Raw genomic sequence first — 12,732 nt, 5'->3', positions numbered from 1 at the left:
GGCCTGTACCCCAGTACTGTATGCACAAGTAAATAAATCTTAAAAAAAAATGAAATAACTTTTTAAATTGAAAAAGCTATCTGTAGTCACTGCAGCACAGAGTTCAATCCCCAACCAGGGAGGTGACCCACATGGGCAGTTTCACCCACTGCTCCCCTCAGCAGTTACTTCAGTGGGGAGCCTGTTCTGCTCCCCACTTTTCCTCTGGTGAATCCTCTCACCTCCTGCATCTCTGGCCTATACCTCAGTTCTTATAGGCATAACTAAATCTTATTTTTTTTAAAAAAAGCGAAGTTAAAACAGGTCATTCTGCCCACAATACTAAAAAGCACAGCCCTTGCAAAAAGGCCACTGCTTGAACCTATTCTACAGTTCAGCTGGACTGTACCTTAGAATGTGATGTGTAGCACTTCCCTTATTTTAAGATGAGGTAAAAACTGTAATGGACAAATTTCTGCCTCTCCAAATTTGTGATTTAAATGCCTCCCAATGTTCTTACCTTGTCCATGAAACTACAATTTCACCCTTCTTTTTAACAACATTTTTTGCAGAGAGGTTTGTAGAAGTAGCAGATGTTGCTGATGGATCCTTAACCACTGGGCTTGCCTTTAACGATGAGGGATCTTTAGTCACCATGCAGGCTTTCTTCTTACTCGTTTTCCTTCGGTGAACTTCACCATTCTCACCAAAAGTATGGGTGACTTTCTTGGTCTTTTCTTTAGTGGTTAAGTTTGCTTCTTTTCTTTGTTTTTTCTGAGAATGACTTTCATCAGAAAGGTTTTTTCTCTTTTTGTGAGGATTATCCAAAGGTCCAGGCAACTCAGAGCTATCAGAATGTGGTGCTGGCTCTGATTTTAAATCAACCTTTTTAATTTCACAAGAACTAGGAGATTCTGAGGTTAAATCGATATAGGTTTCCCTAACAATGCATTCCAAAGGCTTATTTGTCACTTGCGTCTTTTCTTCCTTACAGTTATCTTCATCTACACATATCACCTGACACCCCAAGCTGTGAGTGGCTAGAGGAGGACTGGTGCCTTCATTTTTACTCTCACTTGAAACATCTTGTGTCAAATCAATAAAAGCATCTACAGCATCAGGTTGCATACTATCTAATATTTGAGCATTTTGATTCAAATTGTCTCCAGAACATCCCAACTGATCAATACTTAAAACTGTTACTTCTATGAAGTCCCCTAAGTTTTTGGTCTCAGTGACTGTATCTTTAGTGAGGTCTATGTACGTGTTTGGAAGATGATCCTCGACAGAATGTGGAACTTCTTCCATTGAAGGTAATTCTTCAATGCTTCCAGGTACTTTTGTTTCCCATACCTGATGCAACTTGAAACACTCATCAGTCACTTCATTACTATGATCCTCTTTACCTGAAGCATCTTTAAGAAACTCATAAATATCAGGAACCTGTGTTGCTATCATAGAGTCCTGTTCTTCATGAGCAGACTTACTAGCAACATTACTGTTGCTATTTTTCAGTTCCTCCACAGATTTAAAAACTCTTGCCTGACATGAAATGTATTCCTTCTCCACTGCTTCATCAGCTTCTTTTCCCATTCTAGGCAAAGATGCCAATGACTCACCAGTCACCATATGCTGTTTACAAGTGGGGGAGAGAGATGGTGCTGCACGCCGAATTTTCACAATGAAATGATCATTGGACTTTTCCATTATGACAGCATGCATAGGTAGGTTAGGGTGGTACTGAAAACCTGGAGTAACCGAGCGGCTTGTCCATGATGAAGAACAACTTGATTTACTACTTGAATTATCAGACTCCAGTGCCAAATGAATATCTTGTTCAGATGCATCCTCTTCTTCAAGTAAGGCATCTTCACTAAAATGGGCACTAATAACTTCTTCAGGAGTTGAACTGGACAAAACTTCAGGCTTTAAGAAACTGAGATGACCATCTGACTTCAGAGGTGATGGTACTGTTAAAGAGACTGCTAGATCTTCAAGAAGTATGGAAGAAATACAGGGCTTACTCTTTTCTGAACTACATGCATTGTCTTTACTTAAGGCCATGTTAGAGGCCACTTCAAACATACAGCTCTCATCTAACACATCAGGATGAACAGGCAAAGAAAGTCCTGAAGACAGGGATGGACCTTTCTCAGATGATAATAATGACCAATTATCATCACCAATCATTTTAGGACATGGAGAAACCACCCCTGAAACTAGCTCTTCTGTTGTACAAGTCGGCATAGATTCACACTTAAGGGTCTCAAGCAGCTGTTTCTCTGGAGTCTTTAATTCCCACTCATTTTTTTCATTACAGTTAACACTGTTGTCCAAAAGATCAGAACCTTGCAACAAACTTTTAAATATTTCACCCATTTGTGCATCACTCACTAAATTAAAAGTAAGGCTGGATGCTTGCTGTTCAGTAAGAATCTCAAAACTGCGTTCTGGCTTTAGAGCTGCATGCTGGGAAGTCTGTGCATCCTCTGTGGTGCTGCCTTCAATTTTTTCTGGTTTTGGCATGCTTGAATAGTTCAGTTCTAAAGTATGTCCATCAGAATGAGAGTTCTTAATATTATCAAAGCAAGTGTTAAAAGTTTTTTTAGTGTCATGCTTTACTGTGTTAAGATTGGAATTATTTTGGTCTTGATGTTTTTCTTCAGATTTTTTACTTTCCAATAAAGACTTACAATAAACAGGATCTTCTAATTTGGAGGATTTCTCTTTCAGCATTTCTTTCTTGGAGTTGGAGTTGTGCACATTCCCCTTCTGATATTTTGAATGTGGTACTTTTCCTTTATTTATGTTTTCAACTTTTCCTTCATCACTGTCACTGCCAAAGTTCATGGAATCACAAGACTTCAGTAAGATTTTCTTAAGCTTTGCAAACAAGTAATCAAGTTGTTCATCTACAAATTTCCACAGCTTCTTTTTCATATCTGGTAGCTGCTGCTCAAACAGACGATCCACTATGCCATTCTTTTTAACTTGTTTAAGCTTGGATTCTATAATATCACAGAGATTCTTCTGTAAAATTGTCACTGACTTAGTTATTTTGGATAAGTCCAGGTGTTTAATTAGAGACGTAAAACTCAAGATTGCTGATTCAATAATTCTATGAAATTGTATCAATGAAAATTTCACCTTGAATTTCATATAATTTTTCCTTACATGTTTTCTTATCACCCGTAGCATGTGCAGAACTTCTGGTATAGAAGAGGGTACTGAAATAATCGAAACTATTTTTTCAAGGCTAGAAGTACTCATTATCTTCTCTTTCTTCTCTGTGTTCGAAGATCGGCTTGAGCCATTTCGTCTTTTATTCCACTTGCTTTTGTTCTGATGAATTTTTATAGATGTTTTCCTATTGTCTTTCTCCAAATACACAGTATTTTTCCTATTTCCTGGGCTAGTTTCTGAGTTCTGAATTTTAGTAGACACTCTAGATTTGGCACTTTTTCCAAAATGTATTTGTGGTTTAGAATTTTCACTATCACTTAGTATTTCCCCTTCTTCTAATTCATCTAAAGATGAATTCTTACAGGAATCTGCTTCAATGCATTTGTCAGGTTTTTGGGTTGGTTTCTGATTTTCTTTATTGAGATCAGACTGACTCTTAGAGGTAGAATGAGTTGAATTTTGTGGAAACACATCTGTGGAAGAAAAAGTATATTACAGTCACACAACCTCTGAATTTTAATAGCTTGACATTTACATACTAAAATGCCAAAAAAAGGAAGTATTAAGGCACTTCATTATTTTTAAGAGTTTTTCTTTCTTTTTTCTTGGCAGAACATTAATGCCTAATACGTACTCATGCCATTTGTTTCTACTGGTCTTAGAATATATTCAGGCGACAGTGTAGAGTTTGCTCATGTAGACAGCCACCAAGTTACTGCAGATACCTTTACTTGATAGCAGCAACACTTATTCTTTGCCATTTGATGAAGACTTTTAAAAGCCAAAAATAAATCTAAAGCAGAGTATTTGAAAAAATCTGTCCCACCACTACCTCCCTCTCCTCCCCCACACACTTCTTGTATAATGAAGAATTACTTACATTTAGATGGATCAATATACATTTCAAACTAGTTATAGGGATCTAAATAATGTCAATTATCTTATCAAAAAGAAAACATACTAACTCATCTTGCTTACATTTTTACATTCTCACATACAAATTTTAGGGAATAATATAGACTATTACCTTTAGAACTGTTATTATATAATGGAACTTGAGATGGGCTTTCCAATCTGGCAAGTTTTGCAGCTGGTCTCACTGGACTATTCAGAGGACTAATGGCTTCTGGGATAGGTCTCAAGTGATTAAAGTCAATGCTCAGAACTGAGTTATCATCATCATGATATACTGAGTTTGTTTCGCCAATTTCCATTTGATGGTCCATTAACACAGTCTGATGAATTGATTCTAGAGTCTCCTTAGCTAAGCAAGGCTCCAAATGACAAGATTTATTCTCAACCAGCTGTCCATCTGTAAGAGCAGGCTCAAATTTTGGGTTACCATCTTCTGGCAAAATGCCAGATTCTTCAATGGAAGACTGCAAACCACTTTCATTGGATTTGGCCACTGTTTTTGAAAAAGTGTCCTTCAATTCTATACCTTCAGAAACACTACAAGAATTTAAAGCCTCATTTCTGGTGGTATCCAAGTCCAACACAAAACTTTGAGAAAGATTTGTTTGTACTATGTCCATTACCACAGGAATTGTGCTTGTACCATTAATAGTTTGTTCGATTTCTATTGATGATGGAAATAAAGACTTGTTTTGTTCCACTTCAACAGGTGCTGAGAAGGAAGTCTCTGTACCACAAATAGGCACATCACAATTTATAGTATTCTCATCAGATTTAATTATCAAGCCATTGTCTTCTGTTTTCCTTTCTAGTATACTAATCCTGGGTTCAGATGCTACTGCAAGACCCTCGTCTAATTCCAGTAACTTTGACTTGGTGTCCCTTGTGATATGTTCACTGACTGAGGGAACATTTGTCACTGTTTTAGTTTGCACTGGGTCCAAATCAGATATGCCACTGGACTTGGGAGTACTGGTTACTTTTTGCTGATTCTCCTGAGAAACAGGTTGCTTTTTTGCAGGAGAAAGAGTTAAGTTCAGTTTTTCCATAAAACTCAGTTTTAAATCTTTGTTTTTTGTTTCATTTGGACCACTCTCACCTTTATTTGCAGGGTCTTTATTAACTGTTCCTTCAGAAGCAGTATTACTAGAAACTTCACTTTTTTCATCTTTTGACTCATTCTGTCTCTTTAAATCAGTAGTTGTTTTCTTAGCTTCTTTGTTAGTCTTCTGCAAATGTTCTGTGGGTGTTTTTTTTTCATATCTTATATGTCTATTTTCTTCTTTGCTGTCTCGTTCCCTTTTCCTCTTATCTTCAGTTCTATGCCTTTCTACTTTTAAAGTTACATTTTCCCTTTGGTGCACAGCATCAGTTTCCTTAGAGTCAATGTGTTTGTGAGTTCTATTGGTTGAAAGAGAAGGATATCTTCCTTCTGGAAAACTATGATTACTTACACACCTGTCTCTTTTGCTATCTTCTCTTCCTCTTCTCTCTTCTAAATGGTATTTATTGGAATTTTGAGATTTTAATTCACTCTTGGAATGAGGAAACAATGCTCGCTCAGATCTTCTCCAATGGTCCTGATCTTTTACTGATTTAGGTTTTTGATCAATTTTTCTTTCTTCTCTGTCTTGTGATTTTTGTTCTTTTCTATTTATATTTTGTGATCTTTCACTTTGTCTTTCAATTTTTTTGTCATTTTGGGAGTCTATTCGAGCATATGACCTTTCTCTAGAGGCCTCTTTTTCCCAAGAAGTGTTGATGTGTTCACTTTTATAATCTAAATCTGAGTTACTTTTGAACTTTGAATTTTTGTTTTCAGTCTTTGGTTCACCTTTACCATATTTCTCAGGACGTCCTTGTATCCTCTGACTAGCCTCTGTGTCCCTTGGCTCACCATCACCACAGGTAGTACTGAACTCTTTTCGTAATCTATCAGTTCCTTTGCTACATTGGCTATGTCTAATATCTGTTCTCCCTCTTCTACTATCCTCATTTGAACTACCTTCACCAATCTGATAATGGGAACGGGACCAAACACCATTTGTACAGTGTTTTTCACTAGATGTAGCCAAATGCAAATTGTTCTTTTTTTCAGAATGTGATTTTCCTTCCTTTTCGAGCTTTGGCGGTGAAGTGCTATGATGTATATCTCTAGAAACATCACTTTTCACTCTGTGGTCAGTTTTTGAACAGTCATCCAAATGGGAAGAAGATCTGGATTTAAAATCTTTTGTTTTAACTATGTCTGATGTCCTTGCAATCTTATGATTATTCCGAAAGTGTGGAAACTCCGACAACCTATTGAGAAAGACCAAAAAAGTTAATGGTTTCTTAATAATCCAAACTTAATACATATTTGGTATTCTTTAAATTTGGGGGGCTCATGTATGGCTAAGTTAATTTTGCTTTGTATAAAAGAGTGAGTGGTAAGAACTGACCAGCTTCTAACCCACTGGGTCAATTTTTAAAACAAAGAATTCTTTTACTTGCTTTGCTCAATGTCTAAAAGACAATGATACTCTTATTCTAGCATTTGCAAATGTCTTTCAGATTTCCTCCACACCAGCACACATAACTCAAAACTAATCACCAATTTACTTCTCTTAGGACAAGTGGAAGTTATTTTCTTACCCTTACTCACTCTAGCCCAACTGAAGAACAACAAAAGTGAAACCCTGATGAACAGAAGCAATCAAAATAGAAATCTATGCAGCTTCCTATCCTAGTTTCTGTTTCACATACAGACAAAGCAGTGACAGCCATGTTAGAAGTAGTACACACTGTGCAAAATAAAAAAGAAGTTTCTATTAAAAAGGGTTTTAAGAAATGATAAAACATTTACTATTTGCATAGCTGTAGTTCACAATAGCAAGTGCAAATAATTGACAAAATACTAGATTATATACAACTAAAGTCAATCTAATGATTTAATTTCTCTTTTGTCACCCTGCTCGAACACCATACGCCTCCCCTAGAAAATTCAAAAGTATTTAAAATTCCCCAGAACTTCAGAAAACAATCTTATATGATGAGTTGTACTGATGGGATTTAACTTAGTAAACATACACAGTCATCTTCTCAAAAGGGATAATATGTTTTATAATGCCATATGGTATACACATAGGATTGCCAACATATTCTTCAATCATTTCTTATGTATCTACCACGTGCCAGGCTCCATGCTAGGTGTGATAAAATGGCAAGGTCACAGACAATTGAAACGACCCACGCAAAGACAGAGGTCAAAATATATCCAAGCAACTGAAAGGATGCAAGAGATATACCAGAGTATGACAGCTTGGACAAGAAACACTGAAGGCAAAATCCATTAAATAGTTTGGAACCACACTGTGAAGAGTCTACTCTTGTGAGCCAAGTTTATGACCACTTATTCTAAGAACAATGAACAGTTTCGTTTCTGCAAAATTTTAAAAAGTTTTTAAATTTTTTTAATTATTGAAATATTTTAAAGGAAGGTGGTTCAGTGATAGCAAATATCCAAACTTTTCATTAGAAAGTACCCTGTGGCTTTAATAATTCCAAGAAGAAATAATTCAGAAGTTGGAAAGAGCAAGAGTGGATGCAAAAATAATGTATCTGCGGCCCTCCCTGGTGGCGCAGCGGGTTAAAGCACAGCACTAAGAAGCTAAAGCCACTTCCGCATGAGTTCGATTCCCGCCTGCCCCGGAGGTGACCACATAAAGCGGCAGACTTCTCCTGACTCGCCCGCTGCTCCCCTCAGCAGTGTACTTCGCAGATCTGCCTGTTCTACTCCCCACTCTGTCTCTGGTGAAGCCTCTCGCCGCCCCTGAGCCTCTGGCCTGTACCCCAGTTCTGTATGCAAAAATAAATCTTTAAAAAAATAAAATAATATAAAATAATATATCTGCATAAAGATGAGAGCTGATAGAAAAGGAGAGAAATTAATAATTTGAGAGATTATAAAAACATAAAAATCAACAAGATATGTGATGAACTAAATTTGATGGATGATCAATAACCAGTCATTTAGGCAAAGCAGACTATGTATCCCAGTTTTCCAAGCAATCTAGTACAATTATAAATAGCAACTATTTTTCTCTCTAAAGGGTCATGATTTGATGGTCATTCCATCCCTAGAAGTCTCCATCCTGTCCTAAATTAGTAAGTATTGGGAATCCACAGAAATAGGAAACAGTAGATAAAGTCTGGTCATAAATTGAACTCTGGGTAGGATGACTTTAAAATTTTGCAGAGATGAAACCATTATGCCCATATAAGTAGAATTGTCCTATTACCTTAAGAGAAAATACTAATAGGGTAAGGAAAAGAATAGTTTTGAGAAGACTAACTCTCAAGTTAGGAAGAATACTAACAAAGGAAGGATCTATTCCAAGAAAAGATGGCCAACCATATCAAAGTGCAAGTAAGGACAAGTTAAAATGGAAAGTCAAAACTGCATGACAGCTTTAGAAGCAGACATTATTAACAAAAATGACAGCAGTTTTGGTGGAACAAGGAGACGAGAAGTCAGAATGGAATAGGTTCAAAAGTGAATCGATACAGGAAATGAAGATATCAAGTTTAGATAAATTATCTAAGTTTAAATAACTTACTTAAGGGCCCTCCCAGGTGGCACAAGGGGTAACGATGCAGCACTATGAACCTCTCTGCAGCCACTGCTGTACAAGTTTGAGCCCTGGCTAGGGAGGTGACCCATATAGCACAACAGGCCTCTTCCTGTCTATCCCGCTGTTCCCCTCAGCAGTGTGTATTTTAGTCTATCTGCCTGTTCTGTTCCCCACTCTTCTTCTGGTGAATGTTCTCACATTCACTTCTCTGGCCTGCACCCCAGCTCTTGTATGCATAAGTAAGTCTTAATAAATAAATAAATAATCTAAGGTAAGTTTCAGTTTGACTATGAAGGAGAGGAGATATAAAATTCAGTGGAGCAGAATATTTCCTCCAACCAGAAAATGAGAACAAATTAAGTACAAAATTAAATAAAGAAAATCTGGAAGAGAATATACAATTGCGATTTTTTTTTAAATATTTATTTATTTATTTATGCATACAGAACTGGGGTACAGGCCAAAGTGTGGGCAGTGAGAGGATTCACCAGAGATAGAGTGGGGAACAGAACAGGCAGACTGACAAAGTGCATTGCTGAAGATAGCAACGGGCGAGACAGGAGAGGTCTGCTGCACCATGTGGATCACCTCTGGGGTGGTGATCAAACTCACGCCGAAGTGGCTTTAGCTTCTTAGTGCTGTGCTTTAACCCACTCCCCACCAGGGAGGACCACAATTATGAATTTTTATGTGTTGCCTATTAGTAGGGGATAGTCATATATATGCCTTCTTGATATCTCAGTTATTGGACAGGTGTAGAAGAATCCATGACACCATTAACTTTTTAAAAATAAACAGTACCACAGCAAAATCCCAGTGTATTAGGAAACTGAAAAAATTCAGATAGGTATGTGTTAATATTTGATTAATAGCCACACATCTATTGCTATAATAAACACCAGTGGAATATTAGTCACTACTCACAATTTTAAATATCTAAATAAACACATGATTTTCATGTCTTCCACTCAAAGTTAACACTCCACATGAAAAATAAAAAACACTCCACATGTCGGGTCCTCCCTGGTGGTGCAATATGTCAATATGTTAAAGCACAGCACTATGAAGCTCACTGCAGTGCTTCACGAGTTTGCTACCTGGTCAAGGAGGTGAACCACATGAAGTACATCTGCCTGTTCTACTCCCCACTGTCTCTGGCGAATCCTCTCACTACCCCTCCACTGCTGGCCTATATGCAGTTCTGTATGCACAAATAAATAAATCTTAAAAAAAAAAACTCCACATGTCAACACCCATGTAATCTACAAATAGATCCATACCCTACAATTATACCTTTGGTGAAGATTATTTATTTCTTCATCCTTGCGGTTTATTTCCACTCTGGCAGTTTTGATAAGTGCTGAAATATTCTTCTTAAGAGACTGGTTTTCATTTTTTAAGCTGAAATTCTGAATAACATAAAGTTAAAAACATAATAACATAATAAGGTGTTTCTCTACAGCTTTATCAAATGACTACTTATAATAGTTAATGACTACTAATGCTAATTGCATGCCAGGCATCACATATTTTATATAATTCTCCAAAAAGTTCTATGATCATTATATAGATAGGGAAGCTAGAGATTCAGAAAAATAACAGGCACCAGAGAAGGGTCACTTAAACTGAAAACTATTTTAAAAATGTATCACATGGCAGGGATAAAACCACGGGTCATTTTCTTGAAAATTAAAAGTGATAAAATTTTTATTATATTTAACAACATAAGTTTAGCATGCAAAAATGTACTAATTTTCAATATTCTGGCAACAACTATGAAGACATCATCATTTTCTCCCAAAGCCATTCTAAATCTTTGTTTTTCAAACTATTCTCTTTTAAACCAACTATTATCATCTCTGTTGATTTTCTATTATTTGGCTATTAACTAGCCTAACATATCTTTAATATAAATGTTATTCGACATTTTAAGTTTTTCTATATCGATTTCATTAACATAGGAAATGTATGTTGTGCCAGACTTGTTAATTCATATAACACTAAAAAAAGCCATTTTATAAACTCAACACTTTAGCATTTCAACTTCTAAAAAATTTTTCATTAAATGTTGATTTAAAATAATTTAATAAAGCAAAAATAAAACACTAGTTATAATCTTACCTGTGTCTGTATTTCCTTAAACTTTTTCATCAACTCTTTCATTTGCAGCTGACATTTCCCATATTCTACCTGCAACTATAATATATAAAGATTAATCTAGCTATTTTAAATTAAATGTCATTCCAAAATACCTAACATTTTGCAAATCAACACACTTAAAAAAGAGTGAGCTCTATTTTAATGTTAGGCCTATCGATATTCTATGTTGTTTCACTTCACATTCAATCTCCACACCTTAAAATGCAGATAAGGTATAAAGAAAATTGTCCCATTTAAGTCCTGGGATATTTTACAGCTTATTACAAATCATGAAAAGATAAACTTTTATCATACTGATTGCCTGTTGAAGTTTTACATTCAGACATTTAAATCTAATCAAGCAAAATTACAACTAAATTTAGAAAGGCTTTCAGAAAACATGATTTTAAAAAGCAGATCTGAAGGCAGAAACTGACTTAAATATTCTTTCAATCTAATCTCTATTTCCTAAATACAGCCTGCATGTTCAATAAAACTACAGGAATTACAAAAAAAGTAAAATAACTGTCCTTAATAATTCTAATAACCCATACATCATTATATGTGGCCTCCTTTGCAGTTCCTTCTTCAGTCAGGATTTCTTCATATAAATCCAAACAATTTCTAAATGGTACACAGGATTTGGAAGAACTGTCTAAAACAAACAAGAAAAATCCTCACATTAAAATATGTTCCAGAGGCCCTCCCTGGTAGCACAGCAGGTTAAAGCACAGCACTGAGAATCTAAGGCCACTTCTGCATGAGTTTGATTCCCGCCTGTCCCGGAAGTGACCACATGGTGTGGCAGACCTCTCCTGACCCGCCCGCTGCTCCCCTCAGCAGTGTACTTCGTCTATCTGCCTGTTCTGCTCCCCACTCTGTCTCTGGTGAAGCCTCTCGCCGCCCCTGAGCCTCTGGCCTGTACCCCAGTTCTGTATGCACAAATAAATAAAAATTAAAATATATATATATATGTTCCAGATTCCATACAAACCTCTGAAAGTTCCAATGCCATTCTCCACAGAAATAGAAAAAAAAAGCCTTAAGGACTATGTGCAAAACAATTCTGAAAAAGAACAAGCTGAAGGCATCACATTTCTTGCTTTAAGACATCAATACAAAGGTAGTTAAACAAAACTGTATGTTACTGGCATTAAAAATAGATACATCAAGGGAACAAAACAGAGTCCAAAAATAAATCCCTGCATGAGCATATATGTGCAATTAATTTATAACAAAGGAACAAGAACATACATTGATGGAAAGATACTCTAATAAATGGCGCTGGGAAAAATGGAACAGCCACATGCAAAGGGAGTAAACTGGACCTCTGTCTTACACCAGATACAAAAATCAACCCAAAATGGACTAGAGCTAGAACTTTGCGATCTGAAGCCATAAAACCAACTAGGGGGGGAATAAAGCTAAGGTAAGTTCCTGAACATCAGTCTTGGTAATGACTTTTTGGATCTGACACCAAAAGCAAGGGCAACAAAAGCAAACCTCAACAGCAGAACTATGTCAAATTAAAATGATTCTGCATAACAATGGAAACAATCAGCAAAATGGAAAGGCAAACACAAGAAATATTTACATATTAGATATCTGGTAAAGTTAATATGAAAAAATATATAAAAGAATTAAAACTCAATAGAAGAAAATAAAAACTAAAAAACAGGTAAAAGGGTCTTCCCTGGTGGCACAGGGGTTAAAGCTATCTGCAGCCATTGATGCCCCAGCCAGGGAGGCTACCTGTATGGCCTGCTGCTCCACTCAGAAGAGGTCAATCCACCTCTTCTGCTCCCCACTCTGTCTCTGGTGAATCCTCTCAGATACACCCCACCCCACACCTTTGTCTGGCCTGTTAGACCACAGCACTTATATGCATAAATAACTAAATCTT

General features: G+C 36.5%; 1 protein-coding gene across 2 annotated transcripts in view; it reads right to left on the bottom strand.

Annotated features, from left to right (window-relative positions):
* Positions 1-12,732, bottom strand: part of CASP8AP2 (caspase 8 associated protein 2) — a 28,997-nt gene that overhangs the window by 3,681 nt on the left and 12,584 nt on the right. For both annotated transcript variants that reach the window (XM_012724313.1, XM_012724317.1), the window contains exons 4-8: positions 11,384-11,484; positions 10,812-10,886; positions 9,984-10,099; positions 4,190-6,378; positions 500-3,635 (exon numbers count right to left, since the gene is read on the bottom strand). In XM_012724313.1, the coding sequence (XP_012579767.1) occupies positions 500-3,635; positions 4,190-6,378; positions 9,984-10,099; positions 10,812-10,886; positions 11,384-11,484 (5,617 nt within the window). The remainder of the gene's footprint in view (positions 1-499; positions 3,636-4,189; positions 6,379-9,983; positions 10,100-10,811; positions 10,887-11,383; positions 11,485-12,732) is intronic.

Source organism: Condylura cristata, unplaced genomic scaffold, assembly GCF_000260355.1.
Source record: "Condylura cristata isolate star-nosed mole 26May11 unplaced genomic scaffold, ConCri1.0 scaffold00001, whole genome shotgun sequence".
Lineage (NCBI taxonomy): Eukaryota > Metazoa > Chordata > Mammalia > Eulipotyphla > Talpidae > Condylura > Condylura cristata.
Note: the sequence above shows the minus strand (reverse complement) of the source record. Positions and strands in the feature narration are given on the sequence as shown.